General features: G+C 46.6%; 2 protein-coding genes across 3 annotated transcripts in view; one reads left to right on the plus strand and one right to left on the minus strand.

The window, feature by feature from the left end:
• NSDHL (NAD(P) dependent steroid dehydrogenase-like) overlaps positions 1-4,957 on the minus strand; it is a 29,062-nt gene extending 24,105 nt beyond the window's left edge. Inside the window, exon 1 of one of the 2 annotated variants that reach the window (XM_069463068.1) lies at positions 4,934-4,957. The gene's annotated coding sequence lies outside the window, so the exon portion shown is untranslated. Of the gene's footprint in view, positions 1-4,878 lie in introns of both variants that reach the window. The other variant, XM_069463067.1, reaches the window with a different exon arrangement.
• A 303-nt stretch (positions 4,958-5,260) lies between these two features.
• On the plus strand, positions 5,261-10,584 carry CETN2 (centrin 2). The gene is made up of 5 exons (XM_069463580.1): positions 5,261-5,285; positions 6,252-6,410; positions 6,736-6,864; positions 9,073-9,210; positions 10,024-10,584. The coding sequence occupies exons 1-5, from the start codon at positions 5,283-5,285 to the stop codon at positions 10,111-10,113; spliced, it is 519 nt and encodes a 172-aa protein (XP_069319681.1). The 5' UTR covers positions 5,261-5,282; the 3' UTR covers positions 10,114-10,584.
• The last annotated feature ends 13,491 nt before the right edge of the window (positions 10,585-24,075 follow it).

Genomic DNA, 24,075 nt, shown 5'->3' on the forward strand with positions numbered 1-24,075 from the left:
TCTTTCTCAGGAAAATAAATAAACTTTTACTTTTGGATATCCTAGTCATTGTCTGAGAATTCTTCCCCCCCCCCCAATACAGACTTCACGGCCTAACCATTCGCTATAACCAAAAGGTGAAAGCAACCCAAGTGTCCGTTGATAGAGGACTAATATTCAACCATAGAAAGCAATGAAGTTCTGACACATGCTACAACACCGATGGACCTTGAATACATTATGCTCAGTGAAATAAGCCAGCCACAAAAGGACAAATACTGTAGGATTCCACTTATGTAAGGGACCTAGAGTTGTCGTCAAACTCCTAGTGACAGAAAGTAGAATGGTGGTTGCCAGGGGTTGGGGGGAGGTGGAACGGGGAGTGACTGCTAATGGGGACAGAGTTTCAGTTTCGTAGGATGAAAAGAGGTTTGGAGCTGGATGGTGGTGATGGTCATACAACATGGGAATGTACTCAATGCCACCAAACTGTGCACCTAAAAATGGTCACTATGGTACATGTTGTTATGTTTACTTTACCACACATACACACAGAAGAATAGCTTGAACTATTGAAAATAAGACCCCAAAGAGCACTGTTCTAGGGGCCGGTGGATTGTGAGGGCTCACACAGCAGAAGCCTCAGGTCATTTTCCTTCAAGATGTTAGGTCTTTGAATCAATTAAAAACCAATGTGTGCATCTACTGTATACATTGAGACAAAGTCTTATGCTAAGAAGCATTTAGGAAAAGAGACCCATCTTGTACTGGCAAAGCTGCCGGTAGGATCTGATGAAAAGAGACTCCTGGAGACGAAAGAAGAGACAGTCTGTCTGTTTCAAACCAGACAGAGAGATGAGAATGTCTCCTCCTCCTAAAAAGTGTTAGCATGGTCTCTTTGTAAAGGGGAAAGGTCATGAGAGCCCTGCCTTCCACGGAGTCCAGTGTAGGAAGCTGGAATGTGGCCACCGAAAGCTTGTCACTTCAGTCCGCAGGCAGACAGCACACTCCTCCCAAACTCCTCAATCAGTAGAGTGTGGCTATCCAAGAGAAGCCAAGGAGCATTTCTCAGACTTTTCTTTGCATTCCTGATATGGGGAACGGAGCCTGGGATTGTAAAAGAGGATGTCTCCTGTCACCTTGTGCCTTGTGCTCAGCCCCCCTGCAAGCCTGGCCCTGGTGATCTAATGGAAAGAGAAGAGTTCACCTGAGGCCAGCACATGCCTTCATTATGGATACATTTCTTTGAGAAAATTATGTAAAGCAGGAGTTCTATGAGAGTAAAAGCAATGCTTACCTTTCAGAACTCAAACATATGATATGGGGAAGAAAACACAGGGGTTAGGACCAGTGAGGACGATGGGTAGGCGGTCATTTCTCTTTAGAGCTCTCAGTTTAGCCCTTACTACGCTGGGGCAATCCAGCTCAACCTCACCCTCCCACAGACCTGCGGTATCTGTATGTTTCTGTCAGTCGTTTGTCTCTTTGCTCGTCTATTTTTGGACATAGTAGGCCCCGAGCTTGGATTTGTGGAGGACCACTCAGAAACCCAACAGCATGCCTGGGACCCTGACTCGTGCTGTTCCCTCTGCCTGGAAAACCCTCCCTCTCCCCTGCACAGTGAGTCTCTCCTCATCCTGCAAGGCCTAGCTCAGCTGCCCCCTGTGAAACCTCCTCCCCCTCCCTGGGAGAGGTGAGCTGCGTCCTCAGCCCCTGTTTATGCTCTGGTCCTAACACTTAGCGCACCGCATTAGACTTTTCTTCATGCCTGTCTTGACCCAATGGGCTGTGAGCCCCTGGAGGCCCAGCAGAGAACCTGGAATGGAGTGTGGGTTTGAGTGACTATCTGGTGAATTGTGTCACTGCTGCTGGCGAAGAGGCCTCATCTGTAAAACAGCAATTCTTCCTGCCTGCCTCAGAGCTGCTGTGAGACTCAAACAAGCCCCCGGGTTTAAAAGCAGAGCTGAAACGTATAAAAAGAACCCCCTAGGTGTCACCTCATTCATTCATTCCCAAGTCACCACATGCTGGCCACTGCCAGGCACAAGCTCACTGAGACACAGTGTCAACCTTCAAGGAGCCCACCATTTAGCGCAGGAGACAGGGAGTGACCAAAGAATCACAGAAGTGTATTTGCGCTCCAATGCAGGGCGCCTTCCCCAAGGTGGCCATCCCAGCCGAGTTCTAAAGGCCCAAGAAGAGTGAGTCTAACAGAGGGCGAGGGTGTCCTGAAAGACTCCGTGGTCGGGGTGGGAAGGACGACGTTATGGCACACAGCCAGTGTGTTCTGGCAACTGTGATGAGTTGTGTAACAGCAAGTGTGAAGCCAGATTGGGAGCAAAGCTGAGAACACGCAGGAGCTGTGTGCCATGCTAAGGCATGCCCTGGGGGAAGATGGGGGAGCCCTTGGAAGTTGTAGACAGTGGTGTGTTGTGACCAGAAAGATCACTCTGGCTGCAGTGTGGGGAAGAGATTTGGGGCAAGCCTCAGGCTCCGGGCATGCCAAGCATGGGGAATGACAAGAGCAAATCAGAGACCCTTGAACAATGCTGGAGTTACGGGACATTGATCCTCCGCACAGTTGAAAATCCATGCATTTTGACTTTTGACTCCCCTGAAACTTAATTACCAATAGGCTACTGTTGACCAAAAGTCTCACCGATAATGTAAACAGTCGGTTAATACATGTTTTGTATGTTATATGTATTATATACCATATTCTTACAATAAAGTAAGCTAAAGAAAAGAAAAGGTTATTAAGAAAGTCACAAGGAAGAGAAAATATATTTACTACTCATTAAGTGGAAGTGGACCTCATAAAGTCTTCGTCCTTGTCATCTTCACACTGAGTGGGCTGAGGAGGAGGAGGAAGAGGAAGGGTTGGTCTTGCTGTCTCAGGGGTGGCGAACGCAGAGGAAAATCTACATATAAGTGGACCTGTGCAGTTGAAACCCGTGTCGCTCAAGGTCAACTGTAATCCTGCCTGAAGCCCTGCTCACCATCGGGCCCTTTTACACGTGAGTACATGATCCCATTATGATCCCAAAGCATCCAGTCAGGTAGACAGTTCTGGTTTCAGTCAACAGATGAGAAACTGAGGGCCAGAGAAGTCAAGTGACTTGCCAAAGTCACATAGCCTGGATGGAACTTCTGTTTGTTCCTTGTACTCTGAGAGTAGACCAAATGACTGGGAAACAGGGTGTGGAGGGACAGGAAGGGCGAGCATTGGCAAACCTAGGCAGGAGGCTCCCCCGACAGGCTGCGGTGCCTGGACTTTACCTCATGGTCATGGGAAGCCTCCAAAGGCTTAGGAGCAGAGAGCTGACCTGACTAGAGTTGACCACTGGGAAGAACAGCCTGGTGGAGCAGGGGGGCCTAGTTAGGTAAGAGGCAGGAAACCAGGACTACTCAGCAGTCATTGGACCAAGAGTCACTGAGCACCAAATATGTGCCTCTCTCTGTCCCAGGTCCTGGAGCACCAGTAGTGAACAAAACAAAGATGCCTGTCCTCAGAGAGCCTGTCTTCTAGTGCAGGGGCAACAAAGAACAAAACAAATAAATAAAATATACAGTAGGTTAGAAGGTGGTAAGTACTAAGGAAAAAAAAGTAGAGCAAGATGAGGGGCTTGGGTGTACTAGAGGCTTGCAGTACTTAAATATGGTGCTTAGAGTGGCCTTGCTGAGGTGACAGCCAAGGAAAGATCTGGAGGAGGGAAAGATACATGCCAGCAGGCAGAGGGGACAGTGAAAGCAGAAATTCAAGGCAGAAGTGTGCCCGGCACATGAGGCCCAACAGCAAAGCCAGTGTCCTGGGGCTGGAGGGAGCCAGAGGAGAGGAGTAGAAGAGCAGGTGTTGCATGATGTGAGGGGACATGTCCTGCCAGGCTTTGCAGACCGTGGTGAGAACTCTGGCTTGTACTACTTGGGAGACTGATGATGAAGGCCTAAATCAGGAGAGGAGCATCAGAGGTAGGAGAGAGAAAAGAAACAGCACTTCAGGGTCAGAACTAATAGGACTTGGAGGCTGGATGTGGGGGAGAGGACAGGGAAAGAAGGAGTCAAATATCACCCAACTGTTTGAATCTGGTTCACTGTTCAAAGGGGAGGAGGGCAAAGGGCAGAAGTTCCATTTAAGAGGTGCTAACAAGCCTCAGCCCTTTCTCAGCCTGAGAAACTTGTGCTTTGCCCTCTGCCCCCCTGAGTTACTGCCCTAATGCCCGGAGGGGAAGCAGGTGAAGGTCAAAAGCCACAGAGCTGGCTAGGGCAGACTCTGGACCTCCACTTCTGCAGCTCCAGCTCAGTCCACAGCCTTGCACACGTGCTCCCTTTTAATTCTCCAAGCACACCTCTCACTTCCAAAACTCCTGCGACTTTGCTCAAGACAGCCTGTCGGCTTGGAATGCTCCTCCCTACCTGCCTTGAGCGTTTGGGTGTCAAAGAGTATATACTCTGATGACCTCTCCTAGCCCCTCATGCTCACTCATATGCCTTCACTCCTTTCAAAGTCCGTTCCCAAGGCCACCAGCTCACCGTCCTGGTCTGCTTTTAGCCAGGTGAGACTAAAGTGATCCTCTCTTGGAACCTGGTCTGGGGTCTATTCATCTAGTCTAGGCTGGGGGTGCTCTGGAAGGGATACCCTCAAAGAAAGAGCCTCAGCTGGATTCGGTTTTTAAGTCCCACCCATCCAACCTGTGCGACGACACTTAGCATGCCCCTTCCCCTCTCCGTGTCTCAGTTGCTCCGTGAGTACAGTCCTCAGGATGCACTCTGTCCCTAACTCAGTCTTAAGAGCACAGCAGAAAGGACCCGACCCGGGCCACCCCACCGAGCCCCTCGCCCTCCCATCCTGCCCTGTCGCCGACACAAGGCGGCCTCCAAGGGCAAGGACACTACTCTTACCCGTCCGTAGGTTCCCCCCTTAGCCGGGCTTAGCTCGCACGCAGCCTGCACCCACCTCCAGCTGCGGACCTCCACGCCTTTCTCCCCGCCCGCATGAGCCGAGAATCGGCCGAGCTTCCTCAACCAAGAGGATTGGCCCGGCTCGGCGCGGGCTCAGCCAATCGGCGCTCGTGGCGTGATCTTACCCAATGAGGCCTGCCTCTGTCGCCAGCGCAGCGCCTCCGACCCTGGGTCTGGGCTTTGCCAGGTTAACCCCACCTACTCCGACCCCACGCCAATGGGGAGCGGCGGCAGCGAGCAGGCAGCCAATGGGGAGCGGGGCCGCGCGCGCGGGGCGGTGGGAATGGCGCCGAGTCCGTGTGTACGTCGGTTGCCGTAACAACGGCCAGCGGAGTCGGTCGGTTATGGTGAGTGCTGGCCGCCCCATCGCGCCCTGCACCTAGAGGCTGAGCCCTTCCCAGGCCCCTTCCCGGCCACGCCGCCTCTCCTGAGCCTTTCTCAGCTTTGGCGCACCCGCCCTTCCTTTGAACTCTTTCCCGGAAGGGTAGGGTAGAGACGTCAGCCGCCCCGCTGGGCCTGCGCTTGCCTGATGTCTCCCTTTCACCCACAGCAGGCCCCCACCCGCCCCTCGGGCTCCCCTGGCCTTCCCTGGTCCCCTCGGTGACCCTTTCTGGGTAAAAAAGACTCGAGTTCCCCACAGGCCCAGACCCCTCTCAGACCGTGGCCTCCTGGCCGCCTAGCTCTGCCAAAGTTTCCAGGAAGAGCTAGGAGGAGGTTTGTTGTGTTCTGATTGTTAATATGTATTTCACAATTTAAATACAGAAGTCTTCAGGAAATGCTTTGGGCTTCTTGGAGAAGACTCAAAGGTGCTGAATGCATTGAGTTTTATTACTCGATAGGGACAGTATACATGTTAACAACTTAACTAATACTTGGCCAAATCTAGAAGTAATTGGAAAGTCGTAGTACTTATTGGGAAGGAGAGTACTGCGAGTGGACGTTGCAAGGTCGTTTCCAGAACCAGAATCCCCGCATATAGGGAGAGCTGATTATCTCTAGTCATCCACAGTCAGTTCCTTGATTAGCTCTTTTGGGATGAGCTCTCATTCCGGACGGTTTTCAATAAGAGGTATCCAAAAAATCCCAAGTGATCTTGCTTCTAGAAACAATAGTAAAGAAGAAGGAGGGATAGAGGTTCATGGAAAGATTCACTGTTATTTCCAGTAAACCCTGTTATCTCTCTCTTAAGCTTTAGAATTAGTTGATATAAACTATTTTAAAGATAGAAATGGATGACTGTAGCTATCTTACTTTAAAAATGGACTACATTACATAATATAATATGTGCTTATGTGTTTGTATAATGTGTAAAGGCCTCCAACTTTAAGAAAGGTAACATGGCATCAAGTGCCCAGCGAAAAAGGATGAGTCCTAAGCCTGAGCTTACTGAAGAGCAGAAACAGGAAATCCGGGAGGCTTTCGATCTCTTCGATGCTGACGGAACCGGGACTATAGATGTTAAGGAACTTAAGGCAAGCTCCACACATTCCTGCTGTACTGCCTTGCCTTTCCTCTGCATTTGCCTTGTTTTCTCCCTGTCACTGCTCTACTCCTTTTGTCCTCTTCTTCCTGCAAAAAGTAACAAGGGAGGTTGTACTGTGCTGTTTTCTTGTCTTTACTTACCTCAAGAGTTATTAAATAAAATTGATTGCAAATGTCTATTAGATCAATGTTACAGTCTTCCCCAATCATTTTAACATTATTGTGTCAGATGCTAGCTTAATGTTCTCAACACTGTCATTTTTGCTCCTGCTAGGTTTAGATGTGCATATTGAGACAATCCTGTTTTCATTATAGGTGGCAATGAGGGCCCTGGGCTTTGAACCCAAGAAAGAAGAAATAAAGAAAATGATAAGTGAAATTGATAAGGAAGGGACAGGAAAAATGAATTTTAGTGACTTTTTGACTGTGATGACTCAGAAAATGGTAAGTTAGCTAAGACAATCAGCATATTTTCCATCCATAATGGTAGATAAATTTGAATCTATATATGGAAATGACTTCATTGAAGAAGAGTCAATAAAAACTGGAGAGTTTACCTGAGAAAGGATAGTATTTATGACTGATAATTAAGATGCCTAAGTTCTGTTTGGGTTTCTGCAAGGTCATGAGTTTACAAAAGACACTTTACCCTCTGTCATTTTTTGGTTATTGTCTTTCTCTAACTGATACATCAATATGATAACCATAAGTGGTGAAACCTATAAATACGAATAATTTTTAAATGTCTCTCATTTTGACAATACAGAATCCATATACTTTATTTGTTTATTTATTTTTTTTGAGACAGAGTCTCACTCTGTTGCCCGGGCTAGAGTGAGTGCCGTGGCGTCAGCCTAGCTCACAGCAACCTCAAACTCCTGGGCTTAAGTGATCTTACTGCCTCAGCCTCCCGAGTAGCTGGGACTACAGGCATGCGCCACCATGCCTGGCTAATTTTTTGTATATATATATTTTAGTTGTCCATATAATTTCTTTCTATTTTTAGTAGAGACGGGGTCTCGCTCTTGCTCAGGCTGGTCTCGAACTCCTGACCTCCAGCGATCCACCGGCCTCGGCCTCCCAGAGTGCTAGGATTACAGGCGTGAGCCACCGCGCCCGGCCTGAATCCATATACTTTAAATTTCAAACTTCCTGTCTCTCCAATTTTTTGTTCAGAGCAGTCGTGCTTTGCTTTTTCCTGCAACAGGGATGTGATTTTTTAGTGCTGCTAAGGTTGATTTCATCCATCCCTAATCTCTCAGGTGTCACCCTTTTAAAGGGTTCAAAGGGCCAAGAGAACATAAGCTATTACCCCACCAGGAGGTCTGTTCCCACTGGGCCAGCAGCTAAGTAAGGTCTTGCTCCTTCATGGGCCTCATGGCTCCTCCTTAGCATGGCTCATCTTCCCTCTACTTGCTTGTTTCCCATGGCAAAGGCTATCCCTCTGTCCCTACTCTAATAATTCTCTTGCTTTGAAATCATCTAATCATACCTTCAGTTTTCTTTGTGGCCCCATGTAAGAGATCAAGAGGCTCAGCATCCTGTAACCACCTAGTAAAGCTATCCCACGTTTGAGGGTGGTTCCCAAATTGCTCTTCTTAGGCAATCTCTCTACCTTTAGCTACTGGCAGGTGCCTTTCAGTAATATCTGGGGTTTGAGCTCCTGGAGATTTTACTCTCTTCTTCTGTTAGAGTACTTGGGGCCCCAGTAACACTCTGTGATCTAATAACAAGTAAAATAGCCCTCTCTTTCCACCCTGCCTCCTCCCTCCACAAGAGGATCCCTCTTCCACTAGCATAAGCAGTATATTTTCCCCAATTTTAACTCTACTCACTGCTTCTATATTTTAAAAACGAATCCACTTGCTTCTTGCGTCGTACAGACAGAATGTTTTAGGTACAACCTTTTACATTTACTTTTAAATCTCTGGGTTTGTAATAATTTTATTGAATTTATTGTTTTTTTCTACCCTGGATAATATTTGATCTTTTGTGACCTAGGACCCATTATATCATGAAGGCCATCACCAAGACCATGTGGTGATGTGGGGGCAGGGTGGAGGGGTTAGGGAATGAATCTAAGAAGTTAGTTCCCCCACAGATCCCTCCTTGGCTTTAGAACACTGGATTAAGTTCTTAACAAGAGAAAAAAAATCACAATTAGGAGCAACTGGTATAGATGCCTAGTGATACCTGATGCTGCACATGGAAAAGCCAAGCCCCAGTCCTCTGCAGAGGCAGAGGCCCAAGCCTCTCCCAGTTAAAGCAGTCATGTGACCAGACAGCAGTTAAGGCAGCAGCTGCACCAGAAGGCCTGCCCTCCCGTTATGTTACTCTGGGCCCCCAAAACAAGTCCTTGTGCCTATTTCTCAAGATTTATTGGCTTGTGCACTAAGCAGACACCTTACCTCACCATTTATGAAATAGATATGGGCTAGGGCAATAGTTAGGGAGCAGACATCACCTCAGATTGGAGAGCCTGGTTTGCCTGGCATGGCTCTGAAGCCAAACTGGGCGTCTTAACACTTGCCCCAAATCTAGACTCGAGTTATGTTGTTGAAAAAGAGAGGGTGACTGGGCAGAGGTGGGGATACAAAACATGAGTAACTGTAGTATCACCCTACTCACGCATTTTATGTTCTACTTGTTAAGTCTGAGAAAGATACCAAAGAAGAAATCCTGAAAGCTTTCAAGCTTTTTGATGATGATGAAACTGGGAAGATATCATTCAAAAACCTGAAACGCGTGGCCAAGGAGTTGGGTGAGAACCTGACCGATGAGGAGCTGCAGGTTTGTAATGTGTCAGACTGGGATTCAGGATTCCCACCTTTAAGCTCTCTGTGACTTTTCTTTTTTTTTTTTTTTTTTTTTTTTTTTGAGACAGAGTCTTACTCTGTTGCCCAGGCTAGAGTGCCGTGGCATCAGCCCCTAGCTCACAGCAACCTCAAACACCTGGGCTCAAGCGATCCTCCTGCCTCAGCCTCCCCAGTAGCTGGGACTACAGGCATGCGCCACCATGCCTGGCTAATTTTTTTATATATATTTTTAGATGTCCATATAATTTCTTTCTATTTTTAGTAGAGATGGGGTCTCGCTCTTGCTCAGGCTGGTCTCGAACTCTTGAGCTCAAATGATCCACTTACCTCGGCCTCCCAGAGTTCTAGGATTACAGGCATGAGCCATCGCGCCCGGCCTCTGTGACTTTTCTGAGTCACATTTTCTCTGGTGTGAGCACCTCTTTGAAGGAAAGCTAGTGTACCCTTGTCCCTCTGCTGACAACTTAATTCTCCTTTGATAGTTTGACAAACCGATGAACCTTGCTTCCAGAAAAATGTACATATGTACAATTCTACTTGCTATTTTAGGTTTCAGGAATCCCTCTAGTCAAGATGATCTTCAAGCTGTCTTCCAGATGCTATGTATGCCAAAGTATGACTTGGTTTTCAAGTAGCTTTTCAGGAACGGAGCTATTATAAAAAGTGGCACATTGACATTGAGCGGACTACAATTATCTATTCACGTAGCATTATTAACAGTCTGTTGCTTAATTGCCTTTTAGTTTAGCTTACGAATTAACCCAACCTGAATCGAACTGTCATGCAGGAAATGATTGACGAAGCTGATCGAGACGGAGATGGAGAGGTCAATGAGCAAGAGTTCCTGCGCATCATGAAGAAGACGAGCCTGTATTGAGATCGGCGTCTTTTCGACCGCAAGCACATGAGATGAGATGTAGTGCCTGCCATTGTGTGAAATCTGGCTTTTGAGAACACAAACTTTTTCCTTTACTGACCTCTCTGTATAACTTTAGTAGTGACCTCGAATGTATTTTAGACTTTTGGAAGTGTTCTTTGATATTAAAGTTCCTTGTAAAGTGACCTGCTGATTACTTTAATTCTCAAAAACAAAACAAGAGCACATTAGACTGGAGAAAAAGGTCATAAAGCTTTGATCACCTGCCATTTTGCCTTGCACTGCTTCATTCTTGTCACATATTCCCACATGTATGCAAACATAGAACGACTTCTTAGACAAGCACATGTTGTACCCATGTCACCACAAGCAGTTGGTCATTCTTCAGTAGTTCTAGTTTTTAGTTGATGTCTGAGTGTAATTTTCTCTCTTATAAAATTCAGTGAACTCTTGCACTGGCATTTGGGTGTGTGTTAATGCTATTTGTTTTGTCTTAAAAATAAAACCTTTCTTAGTATGAGCCTTTGTTCTCTAAGCGTGAGTTCTGTAGGCCTGATTATGAGTTCATCTTCTCAACCATGGTATTGAAGGCAGCCTGTTAGATACACAACTCCTTACCAGCCTAGGGACAGAAAATGAAATATTCCTTTGCTATTTTCCTGGCATGAATTTCTAGCCTTGGGAACCCATGGATTTGTAAAACTAGTACAATTTCCCTTTCACCTAAGCATAAATGATGCCCTTAAAGGTGTTTTGGCAAAAGGTAAGGCCAAAAAAGAGTCTTTTTGGTAATTCATGTTTGAATAAAATGGGAAAAGCCAGGCTATTCTGACGCTATTCTGACAGATTCAGCCAACCTCTGGTGAGTTTATGTGCTTACAGTGTCTCATAGACTCTTGGGGTCAGGTCGCACTGAGTGACCCTGTCCAGCTGCTCTCCTGGCCCTGCACAGGATTATCTGCAAGAGAAGCCCTGGTACATGGCGTTAAAGTCTCTGCTCCGGGGTGAGGGTGGGGAGCTAGAAGGGATGAGGGGGATGGAAGATGAACAACAATGATGGAATGTTCATTTGTCCACATATGACTTCTGGGGGCATCCTAGTCCCCCGGGCGTAAGGTTGCCTGATTTAGCTAATAAAAGAAGAACATCTAGATAAATTTGAATTTCTGATCAACAATGAATTTTTTTTGTTTTTAGTTTAAGTGTGCCCTATTTGGGCTTTTGTTATTTGTTTATTCATTGTTAACCTGAAATCCAAATGTACCTCGGTGTCCTTTATAGCAACTGGCAACCCTACTTGGGGAGCATGATAAAGAGTCCTGGCCCTGGTATCCCGGAGGACTTGGGGGCCCAGGAATATGAACTTGACTGTGCCCCCCAGATGAGTCTCATGCAGAGGGACCATTCCTTGAGAAACACTGGGGGAAAGAGCCCAGACTAGCCTCAATGTGGGTCCTCACAGTGCTCCCCCATTTCCTGGCTGGGCCTAGAGTTTCTTCTCTCTGTGATGAAGAGAAGAGTCGTGCTTAACTCAGAATCACTGAGGGCCAAATGAAAACTTACACAAAGGACCTGGCTTTAATGTGTTCAGGAAGAAGAGGTTCAGAAATGTTCAGTCTTACTCTCATTCCTCATTATGGTTATCACATAAGCTTTGTTGTTCAATGTGGGTTCATGACGTTTTTATAATTAGTGTCCCCAAAGTCAGTTGACAGCATTTCCTGGGAGGATTTGTCCTTTGTCATCTTGCTATTTTCTAATAAGAGGCATATGGTCAAGTAAAAGACACGCAGCATTGGAAAGGAGTGGAAAGACTTGGCCCTGCCTCCCGTTTGCTCACTGTAACCCTGGAAACATTCTTTTTAGTAAAACAATTAATTTTTAAATTTGACAAAATTGTATATATGGTATGATGCTTTGCAATACGCATACATTGTGGAATGGCTAAATCGAGCTAATTACCCTGGAAACATTCTTGTTTCCTCCTGCTTAATTGTTCCCATAAATGCGACAAAGTCCCTTAGGAATCTCTTGACAGAGAGTGGCCAGTAACATGCTATCCCTAGGGCCAGAAACAAGCATTAGGTGCTCACCACATCTGTGCCTGGCAACCATCTTAAGACAGGTCTGCAGTGGCTCAGTAGGGCACCGGGATGGAGAGGGAGCGTGAGTCAGTGAGTCAGTGTGAGTCAGTGAGGTGGGGCTGGACCAGGGAGTTGAAGGGGGTGAGGAAGATGGAGCAGAGGGAGCTGGGGAGTTCATGCGGAGGCAGAAGACAGTGCCAGAGGCGGGTGGGCAGAGGTGGATGGTGAAGGAGCTGAGGTCAGTTCATGCAGGACAGAACTAGGAGACCTAGGGGAATGGTGGGGAATGGGGACAGAGAAATAGAGGTTGGTGCGTGTGGGGTGTCCCTGAGGGGTGTAGGGGAGTGTGGGGGCGTGGGGAGAGAGTGAGAGGGAGCAGGTGTTTCCTTGAAAGGACTGTCCAGTGCATTAGTCTTTTCTTTGCTGCAAAGTGTTAGAGCCGCTGTGAACAGCTGCATGCATTGGTGGACACACTCAGGCTTGGTATGAATAGACTGCAAGGAAGTTGCTTAAAGAGAGAAGGCAGTTCGGTTGCTCTCACTGTAAGACGCGGAAGAGCTGCCAGACACAGCACCTCAGCAAGCACTGAAGGGCTGAAATGCACACTGGCTTCCCTAGGGCCCGCTGGAGGGCCTTTCACCCTCTACCAGATTTTACTTTCTTTGTTTTGAGCTGTTTTGATATTTTAAGTTCTAGGATGACCAGAAAGAGAGAAAAGAACACGTGTGTTACTGTTTTCTTGGCTAACGACCTCTTTGGGAAGCCTAGTGTTAAATAGACTGTGAGGTTGGACCCAGGTCTGTCAGGGACCACGTGGCCACGTGAAAGGGCTAAGGGAATCTCCACTCTTCACTGGGAGAAATTTCCCTCAAGTTAAATCTGGCTTCATACAATTCACAATAGCAAAGATGTGGAAACAACCCAAATGCCCATCAATACGTGATTGGATTAGTAAGCTGTGGTATATGCATACCATGGAATATTACTCAGCTATAAGAAATAATGAAGATACGACATCTCTATGGTTCTCCTGGGGAGAGTTGGAACCCATTATATTAAGTGAAGTATCCCAAGAATGGAAAAACAAGCATCACATGTACTCACCAGAAAATTGGTTTCCCTGATCATCACCTAAATACACATCTGGGAACGACTCCAATCGGATATCAGACTGAGGTGGGGGGTGGGGGAGGGGATGGGTGTATGCCTACACAATGAGTGCATTGCGCACCGTTTGGGGAATGGTCACGCTTGAAGGTGCTGACTCGGGAAGGGGGGGTGGGGAAGGGAGGGATATATACCTACATGATGGGTGCAACGTGCACTATCTGGGGAACAGACACGCCTGGAGCTCTGACTTGGGGGGAAAGGCGGTACATGGGCAACGTATGTAACCTGCAATTCTGTATCCTCCATAACAATAAGATGAAATAAAAAAAAAAATCTGGCTTCTAAGAGTGTGACCTTCCAAACACAACCTCAAGTGCCAGGATCCCTGACTCTCCTTTGGCTAATCTCAAAACTCAGTCCCAGACAAACTCTCCTCTTGAGGGAGCTCCTGCTCTGGACTACGACTGTGTGCCAGGGCTGCTCAACTTTATTTGATGTTTTCGCCACACTTTCAAATACTAGAATTTTGGCAGTACACTCAAAGGAAGCAAACTGGAACTGCTTGCTGCAGGATGGTGCTCACTCACAGGGCAGGAAAAGCCCCTTTTTGAGCCCCTCCATCACCACTGTGCTGTGTCCTCCACTCCACGTCTCAGTGCACCATCCTACGTGCTGGGAGTCGCTGGAACAGCCTGCATCTTCAACTGGAGCGAAAGTAGTCCATCTGCACTGACAGCAGTTCTGAAGCAGTGATGCCATCCTAGTGTGCTGTGCTGGAACATATCAGACACACTTGATGACCCACATCTCTGTCAGCAGCCCCCCAAACTCTTACAGGGGCTCTAGGCCCATTTCCAAGAATATCACCTTCAGCACTTGATGTATCTGGAGCTAAAGTCGCCTTCATCTCTAGCTTCCCCCCCTGACTCCCAGTCTTCTTGCCTTCCAAGCCTCCCCTTTTAAACAATTTATTTATTTATATTTTTTTTTATTTTTCAAATTTCAGAATATTACGGCAGTACAAATGTTTTGATTACCTATATTGCCTTGCACCGCCCAAGTCAGAGCTACAAGCGTGCCCAACCACAGACATCCCTCACTGCACCCATTAGGTGTGAATATACCCATCCCCTCCTCTCCCCGACCTGCCCGACACCTGATGAATGTTACTACCACATGTTTGCTTTTAGCTTTCTGATGTCAGCTTCATCTCATTTCTCCTCTTTGTTCTGGATACCTACTACGTCACCAAGACTTTCCCTACAGTATTCACTCTGACCCACCCCTTCCTTTTTCATTTCTGAAGACACCGCCTCGACCCAAATTTGGATTGCTGCAATGTCCTCCTAGCTGAGGTCTCTGTCTTGTCTTTCCCCAGGACAATCTGCAGTGCCATCTTTCCCACGCCATTATCTTGCGCAGGGAAGTGGCTTGGCCTTTAGACTCAGTCACACCTGGTTCAAATCCTAACTCTTGTACTCCGCAGCTTTGGCCTTGGGGAGAGAGAACTTAACCCTCTTGAGTCTCAGTTTGCTCATCTAGAAAATGGGGGTGCTGTGAGGTCAAAGGGAGCTAACAGATGTTGGGTGCCTAGTGTGGAGCCTGATGCCTGGTGGGCACGCAGCAGGTGTGCCGATCCACTCCTCTTGGCCACCAACAATCACTGCCCATTCATTAGCCTGTTTTTCTTTTTTCCATAACTTGAATGTTCTGTCCTTAATAAGTGCCTATGTGGTTACCCTTGAAATCGAGTTAATTTCTGTGTATACACTCGTGCCTCTGCCATTGTCCCCCCATCTTTCAGTAAATATCGTCCTCCTGATCCTATCCCCAAATCTGTGATTTTCTTCTTATGAAACTCCTCCTTAGAGCTCCCTCCTTCCAGAAACTTTTTGTTTGGAGTAGAGGACTAGTACCCAGCTGGAATTCCAGGAGACCGCAGTCTTGCAGATATGTCCCTTGCCACTAGGTGGGGTGCCAGGACAGAGGCCCCAAGGCAGAGCCCAGAATCTCTTGAGCTCAGCAGTGATTTAAGCTGGATCTTCCTGGCGCCCCTAGAGGGCTGTGGTCCTGAATAGCCTTGGAGCATGATGGAGAGGATGCCACAGTGGGAAGAATCTTGGCGAGGCTATGGGCCCCTTGGAAAAAGCTACCAGCTGTGGGCACTGATGGAATGACAGCTCATTTGGATGGATGCCCTATTAAGTCTAATTAAAAGAGAGAAAAATGACATGTTTGCATTTCTGAGTATGTGTGATCCAAATTGTTTAGCTGCTACATGGACTTATCGAGACTCCCCAACTACACCAAGCACTTCTCAAGGCAGAGCAGGGGTGCCTTTGATTTCTTTAGAGCTGGGCTTTGTGCCTGCTGCGAAACTCCGTCCATCATAAGCATCACTCTTTCACTAAGTTTGTCGATCCTATAGCAAGGATTTATTACCTCATTAAAATTTTCTAGCTTTTTGTGGCTCTTTTTCTTCCTGACCATTATCCCTTGTTATGGGTTGAATTGTGTCCCCTCAATACCTATGTTGGAGTCCTAACCCCAGGACCTCAGAATGGGACTGTTAGGCTTAAAGAATTCACCCTCCCCAAACTTCCATCCGAACCTCCTATAAAACCCACCGCTCTCCCCTTCCTAGGGATGTATTAGGCAGGAGCCTTTGCCAGACCCCTGGGAGATAAAGGAATGGAATTCGAGAGGGGAACTTACTTTCCTCAACCCTCCTGATAAGGACAATGCTTATCCCTCCCTGTTGTTTGAAAAGAATTCATTACAGCAGCTGTTCTGGCCCAGTTGCTCACTCCTCCCAGCAAAACCCTCTATAAAACCCAAGGGTCTCCCCTCCCTCAGCGTGGATGCTCTTTAGGCCTCCACCCATCAGCACCCAGATGCTCAAATAAACAGCATTTTGCTACACATGAGGCTTTCTGTGTCTCCCTCTCGGCTTCGGACCTAACAGGGACCTTATTTGGATCCAGGGTCTTTATAGAGGTAATCAAGTTAAAGTGAGTTTATTACAGTGGGCACCGTTCTAATATGACTGGTGTCCCTATAAAAAGGGGACATTTGGACACAGACACACACAGAGGCAGATGATGTGAAGAGACACTGGGAGAAGACGGCCATCCACAAGTCAAGGAGAGAGGCCTGAATAGATCCTTCCCTCACAGGCCTTAGAACCAAACCTGCCGACACCTTGATCTTTGAACTCCAGCCTCCAGAACTGAAAGATGATCCATTTTTGTTGTTTCAGCCCCTCAGTCTGTGGGACTTTGTTGTGGCAGCCACAGAAGAGGCCTACATCCTTCTCTCTTACTGAAGAACTCCCTCTGTTAGCTCCAAACTGTCCTGACCAGAAGAGTACACAGTGATGCTGCGGAAACAAAACCTGAACTTGGAATCTGTGCTGCAGAACACACTGCTCCGTGGACACTGAACGTGGCTGCTCCTGCGAGGTCAGTGAGCACCTGGGGGTGTGCAGCATCGCCACCTGAAAGCTCGTTTTTCTCACCTTGGAGTCTGAGCTTGAACATGTATGTGAGGCCATGTCTTGTGAGATGTTGGATGTGGGAAAACATTTGTGCAGCCCCTCATGCAAATAGATCCAAAATGATTAAAAACTGAGTCAGCAAAGCATGGGAAAGATGAATGAGTGGAGGCAGGGTGACAGAGCCTCTGGATGTCACTGTGGCAGGTTTGTAGTTTCTAATCTGCTGTATATAGTTTAAGAGATATGCTGTCAGGATGAACCAGGCTATCTGAAAGAACAGACACCAATCTTGTAAGAGGCATTGTGGGGTAGTGGTGAAATGTCTCTGGAGCTGGACTTCTGGGGTCCATTGCTAGCTCCACTCCCACTACTGAATGACCTCCAGTAGCTTACCTAAAGCCTCAGTACCTCGTTTGTTTCATCTGTCAAGGTGGCAGGAGGGTATTAATATAACCCACCTCAAGGGCAGTTGTGGGGATTAAATAAGCTAACATGTCTAAAAAGCTTAGAAGAGAGCCTGGCACAATAAATATCTGTTGAATGAATAAATTGAGAATTTGGCTGTAATCTTCAACTCTAGGGTTCAGGAGTTATGTCATTAATCCCAGTGTTGCAATTTAGGGGTATGTCTTTAGAACAAAGCTTCTTAACCTGGGGTACCCAGGCTTCAAGTGTCCATGAATCACTCCGAGAAGGTTCTTAAATCTTCTGAAATGACGTGCATGATTTGTGAGCAATTTTTATCAGATTTATTCAAAGAGTCCATGAGCCAAAAGGGATTCAGACCTGCTGACCTGGAATTAGACATGGCCATTTGGGGCATGGAGAAAAAGATGCAAACCCATAGCATTGTGCCATAGTAGCGTGTGTGTGTTTGGAGGGAGCACCTGGTTTTGAGATCCTTTGTCCACACCAGCATTCCCTGAGATCTGCCTGTTTCCTGGTCCCGCCTGGATTTTTCCAGTGAGGCAGCTCGAGCATCATTTCTATGCTATGCCTGAGGGTATGAGACTGCCACTTCCTTGCTGCTCCGGGGCCTGGGGATCTCTAGGATGCTGTCTCTGTCCCTATCTAGATGCTCCCTGCAATCCTTCACTCCGTGGAGCCTCTGGGATCCAGCAACCTCACCAGCCACCTGGATTTCCCCCTCTTTCACCTCCCTCCCCTCCAACTTTTTTTAGCTTGAAGATCAATCTTCTTGAAGGAAAAATGCCAACAAAAGAGAATTTATTTTCTTCCAAGAAATTGCTCTCTCACTTCCTTACACTGACTAAAGCCATTTTACTTCTCTGTCTTCAGCATTTTTTGAAAGCCTCAATTTATTTTCGGCTTCAGCCTTCCCAAAATTAATTATCCTTTAGGATCCACATCACTGTGTGTGTGCTTTTTAACCATCATTAGATCTGTTCTCTCCTTCTAGCTTTTGCATTCATTCATTTATTCACTCACTTAGCATTTATTCTGACCAGGCTCCGCGGTGACAAAAATAAAGTCTCCGGCCTCATGAGATTTACAATGTAGTGAAGGGGACAGACAGAAAACAAGCTCAAGAAAACAGAGAAACGTAAGGAGGTAGAAAAGGATGGAGGGGGTGCTATTTTGGTCGAGGTGGTCAGAGAAGGCCTTGCCATGGAGATGGTATCTGAGCAAAGAGCTGAAGCCCTGTGGAGAACTGGGGAAAGGCTGCCGAGGCAGAGGGAGCAGCAAGTGCAAAGGCCCTGAGGCAGCAACAGGCTTGGCACAGGTGAGGAACAATGAAGGAGCCTGTGTGGTTGGCAGAAGGAAGCAGGGGGTGGGTGGGCCTCATAAAGCTCTTAAGTTCCATGGGGGATGGGGAGCCATCATGGGGTTCTGAGCAGGAAGGTGGCATGACTTGCATTGGCACTGCCTTTTCTTTCTCTCCCGTTTGACTTACATGCTTTCTTTTTTTTTTTTTTTTTTTTTTGTTGAGACAGAGTCTCACTTTGTTGCCCAGGCTAGAGTGAGTGCCGTGGCGTCAGCTTAGCTCACAGCAACCTCAGACTCCTCGGCTTAAGCGATCCTACTGCCTCAGCCTCCCGAGTAGCTGGGACTACAGGCATGCGCCACTATGCCCGGCTAATTTTTTCTATATAGATTTTTAGTTGTCCATATAATGTCTTTCTATTTTTAGTAGAGACGGGGTCTCGCTCAGGCTGGTCTCGAACTCCTGACCTTGAGCAATCCACCCGCCTCGGCCTCCCAGAGTGCTAGGATTACAGGCGTGAGCCACCGCGCCCGGCCTACATGCTTTCTTTTCTTAATTTATCTTACTTAGAATTTTTATTGCCTACATTGCCCATTAGGGCAATTGCTTAAATGCACCACAGCCTCCTGCTATGGATTTAGGCCCCCCAAATGGCCCATATGTCCAGCGTGATGATTGATTTTATGTGTCAACTTGGCTGAGTCACAAGGTGCCCAGATATTTGGTCAAACACCATTCCAGGTCTATCTGTGGGGGTGTTTTTGGACGAGATTAGCATTTGAATTGGTAGACCGAGGAAAGCAGATGCCCTCCCCAACATGGGTGGGCCTTATCCAATCAGTTGAAGGTCTAAATAGACCGAAGAGGCTGACCCCCTACCGAGTGAGAGAGAATTTTTCCTGCCTGCAGGCCTTCAAACTGGGACATCAGCTTTTTCCTGCCTTTGGACTGGAACTACAGCATTGGCTTTTTCTGAATCTTTTTCTTTTTTTTTGGAGACAGAGTCTTGCTGTGTCACCCTGGATAGAGTGCAGTAGCATCACCACAGCTCACTGCAACCTCAAACTCCCGGGCTCAAGCGATCTTCCTGCCTCAGCCTCCCGAGTAGCTGCGACTACAGGTGTGTGACACCATGCCCAGCTAATTTTTCTATTTATAGTAGAGATGGGGTCTGGCTCTGCTCAGGCTGGTCTCAAACTCCTGAGCTGAAGCAATCCTCCTGCCTTGGCCTCCCAGAGTGTTGGAATTACAGGCGTGAGCCACTGTGCGCAGCCCTCTTCCTGAGTCTTGAGCCTGCTGGGTTTCAGACTGCAGCTAGATCACCAGCAATCCTAGTTCTTAGGTCTTCGAACTAGGACTGGAACTACATTATTGGCTCTCGTGGGACTCCAGCTTGCCAACTCACCCTGCAGATCTTGGGACTTGCCAGCCTCTATAGTAGTGTTAGTAAATTTCCTGTGATAAATCTACCTATCTATACGTCTCTCTCTCTCTCTAAAATATATATTATGTAAATATATGTTTATATTTATAATGTCTTTATATAGTTAAATATATATTATTCTTTTTTTTTTCAACAGATTTTCTGGGTTTTCTTTTTTTTATTTCATCTTATTGTTATGGGGGATACAGAATTGCAGGTTACATACGTTGCCCATGTACCGCCTTTCCCCCCAAGTCAGAGCTCCAGGCGTGTCTGTTCCCCAGATAGTGCGCGTTGCACCCATTATGTAGGTATATATCCCTCCCTTCCCCACCCCCCCTTCCCGAGTCAGCACCTTCAAGAGTTACCATTCCCCAAACGGTGCGCAATGCACTCATTGTGTAGGCATACACCCATCCCCTCCCCCACCCCCCACCTCAGTCTGATATCCGATTGGTGTCGTTCCCAGATGTGTATTTAGGTGATGATCAGGGAAACCAATTTTCTGGTGAGTACATGTGATGCTTGTTTTTCCATTCTTGGGATACTTCACTTAATCTAATGGGTTCCAACTCTCTCCAGGAGAACCATAGAGATGTCGTATCTTCATTATTTCTTATACCTGAGTAATCTTCCATGGTATACGTATACCACAGCTTACTAATCTAATCATGTATTGATGGGCATCTGGGTTGTTTCCACATCTTTGCTATTGTGAATTGTGCTGCTATAAACATTCGGGTACATGTGTCTTTGTTACAGAATGACCTTTTTTCCTTTGGGTATATGCCCAGTAATGGGATTGCTGGATCAAATGGCAGGTCTACTTGAATCTGTTTAAGATACCTCCATAATGCTTTCCACAGGGGTTGCACTAGTTTGCAGTCCCACCAGCAGTGTATTAGTGTTCCTGTCTCTCCACATCCACGCCAACATGTGTTGTTTTGGGTTTTTTTTTTATAAAGGCCATTCTCATTGGGGTTAAGTGATATCTCATTGTGGTTTTGATTTGCATTTCTCTGATGATTAGGGATGTTGAGCATTTTTTCATATGTTTGTTAGCCATTCTTGTATCTTCTTTTGAGAAGTTTCTATTCATGTCATTTGCCCACTTTTTGATAGGGTTGTTTGATTTTTTCTTGCTGATTTTCCTGAGTTCTAAATAGATTCTTGTTATCAGTCCTTTATCTGGTGTGTAGTATGCAAAAATTTTTTCCCATTCTGTGGTGGTCTGTTTATTCTCGTGACTGTTTTAATAATATTAAAAGGCTGTGCAGAAGGTTTTTAATATTATTCTTTACAATATCTCTATGTGTCTATTGGTTGCTGCTCTGGAGAGCCCTGCCTCACACAGCCAGCACAGGGCGGCTTCTCACGAACACTGTCTGTTTCCCATGTCGGTCCTGTTGGACAGTTGTTTTCTTCAAAGAGGAGAAATCCTTCCTAATTCTTTTTTCTTTTCAGACAAAAGAAGGCAATTTCAGAGAAAGAGAGGAGTTGTTGGTGTATGCGAGAAGAGAAAGTCAGTCCATAACAGGCCCGAGATGACCTAGGCAATGCATGTGGCGTGAGGGAGACAGCAAAGCTCTGCTGCTAGTGATGTGAACCGACACAGCTCACTCTTCCTGGAAATGAAATACAACACTACAGCCAGTGGGGTAAGCTGTAGGGCGCAGTGACAGACGTTGAGCTTCTCTAGCAGAAAGAACAGTGGAGTGGGTGAGAAGGAGGAGGGACACTGACAGTGCTGACGGAACAGACGTGTATGCATTATGCATGATGTCATCTCACACACACGTAAGAATAGAACTGCAGAGAACAAGGTCTGGGAGAATCCACACCACATTTTTTTTTTTTTTTTTGAGACAGAGTCTCACTCTGTTGCCCAGGCTAGAGTGAGTGCCGTGGCGTCAGCCTAGCTCACAGCAACCTCAAACTCCTGAGCTCAAGCAATCCTCCTGCCTCAGCCTCCCGAGTAGCTGGGACTACAGGCATGCGCCACCATACCCAGCTAGTTTTTCTATATATATATTTTTAGTTGTCCATATAATTTCTTTCTATTTTTAGTAGAGACGGGGTCTCGCTCTTGCTCAGGCTGGTCTCGAACTCCTGACCTTGAGCGATCCACCCGCCTCGGCCTCCGAGAGTGCTAGGATTACAGGCGTGAGCCACCGCGCCCGGCCTATACACCACATTTTTAACAGTGGTTTTCTCTGGAGAGGGGAAGGAGCTTGGAGGTGGTTATGGTGAAATGAATTGTCTCCTTTTATTCTGTTCTGCATTGAATTTGTTAGAAAAAAGTGTATTCATGCGTGGCTTTTATATTTTTAAAAAATATTCTTAGATGCCACTTCACAAGTGCTAGGATTGCTATACTAAAAAATAAGGAAAACAGCAAGTGTTGGCAAGGATGTGGAGAAATTGGAACCCTGATTCATTGCTGGTAGGAAAGTGAAATGTGGCAGCCACTTTGGAAACAGTGTGGTGAGTCCCCAGAAGATTACACAGAATTCCCATATGGTCCAGCAGTCACACTTCTGCGTATGTATCCAGAAGGATTGAAAGCAGGGACTTAAAGAAGATATTTGTACACCAACGTTCATGGCAACGTCATTCTTCACTGTCGCCAAACTGTCCATTAACAGATGAGTGGATTAGCAAGATGTGGCCTAGCCGCACAGTGGAACATCATTCAGCCACGAGAAGGGGTGAAATTCTGATACATGCTACAACGTGGGTGGAATATAAAATCATTATGCTTAGTGAAAACAGCCAGACACAGAGGACAAATGTTGAATGATTCCGCTTACATGAGGCACCCAGAGTAGGAAATTTGTAGAGACAGAAAGTAGAATAGAGGGTACCAGAGGCTGGGGCGAAGGGGAAAGAGGAGTTGCTATTTAATGGTGTAGAGTTTTTGTTGGTAATGGAAAAGTTTGGGGTATAGATAGTGGTGATGGCTACACAACGCTGTGAATATGTTTCATGCCACTGAATTACATACCTACAAATGGTTAAATGATAAGGATTAGGTTATATATATTTTATCACAATAAAAAACCTGAAGAAAATTCTTAAGAGAAAGGGATGTTATACTATTACATCAGCTGGACCCTTTCACAGAGAGGGAGAGAGTGGATTCCAGGAACTACAGGGGGCAGCCCCAGTGTTACAGGCGGTGTGTTTGTGTGAAGTTTCTCACAGCTGGAAATATAAGCAGACAGGAGGATCTGCTGTCATCCAGTTCGCAGTAAACTCCCAAGTGCATGTGCTGGTTCTGTCATTGCTCGTCACTGCAATCTTAGTGCCTAGCACGGCGTCTGGTGCACTGCAGGCACTTGATAAACGTTTGTTGATGAATGAATGAATGTATGAATCTCTGTGACTTCCTAGTAATCTCTCTCTATCCTATCAGTTTTGGCCCTATTGTCAATTATTTGATGTACAATTGGAAGCACACGCCTGGTGTTCAAATACTTGGTTGTCATTAGCACAGAGATAGTGTATTAGTTGGGCCAGGCTAATTGCATCAAACAATTTCTGTATCTCAGTGACCTGACTCAATAAAGGATTATTTTTCACTCACGTTATAGCTCAAAACTGGGGGAGGTGGGTTGGGGTAGAGGTTGGGCTCTGCTCTATGCTAGCTATTGGGGGCCCAGCTCTCTGTTGTCCAGTAGCTCCAGGGGCCCCAAGGCACTCAGAGATCTCCACTGGGTTTTTTGCACCTGGCCAGCAGATAAGTGAGGAGAGAAAATGTGGAAGATCATGCATGAAGTTTGAGTGGCCAGACCTGCCAATGTCAAACATCTCTTCTCCCAACATCCCATTGGTCAGAACCAAGTCACATGGCTACTGCACATAATCCAAAGGGATTCTGGGAAATGTGATCCAGCTGCACATAAAGGAGGAAAAGGAAATGGTGTTTGGTGAACATGTAGCATGGCCCATCTCACAGACAATGGTGGAAACCATAGATGAGGGGGAGTGCTCCCAGGGAAGCTGTATAGTGATCATGCTAAGAGAAAGTAGCCCTGCACTGAAATCCCAGGAGCTTCATTGTTTAAGAAATGGGAAGAGGAGGAGATTCAAAGGAGGGAGATGGAAAATAAGGAAAGTGACT

Source organism: Eulemur rufifrons, chromosome 30, assembly GCF_041146395.1.
Source record: "Eulemur rufifrons isolate Redbay chromosome 30, OSU_ERuf_1, whole genome shotgun sequence".
Lineage (NCBI taxonomy): Eukaryota > Metazoa > Chordata > Mammalia > Primates > Lemuridae > Eulemur > Eulemur rufifrons.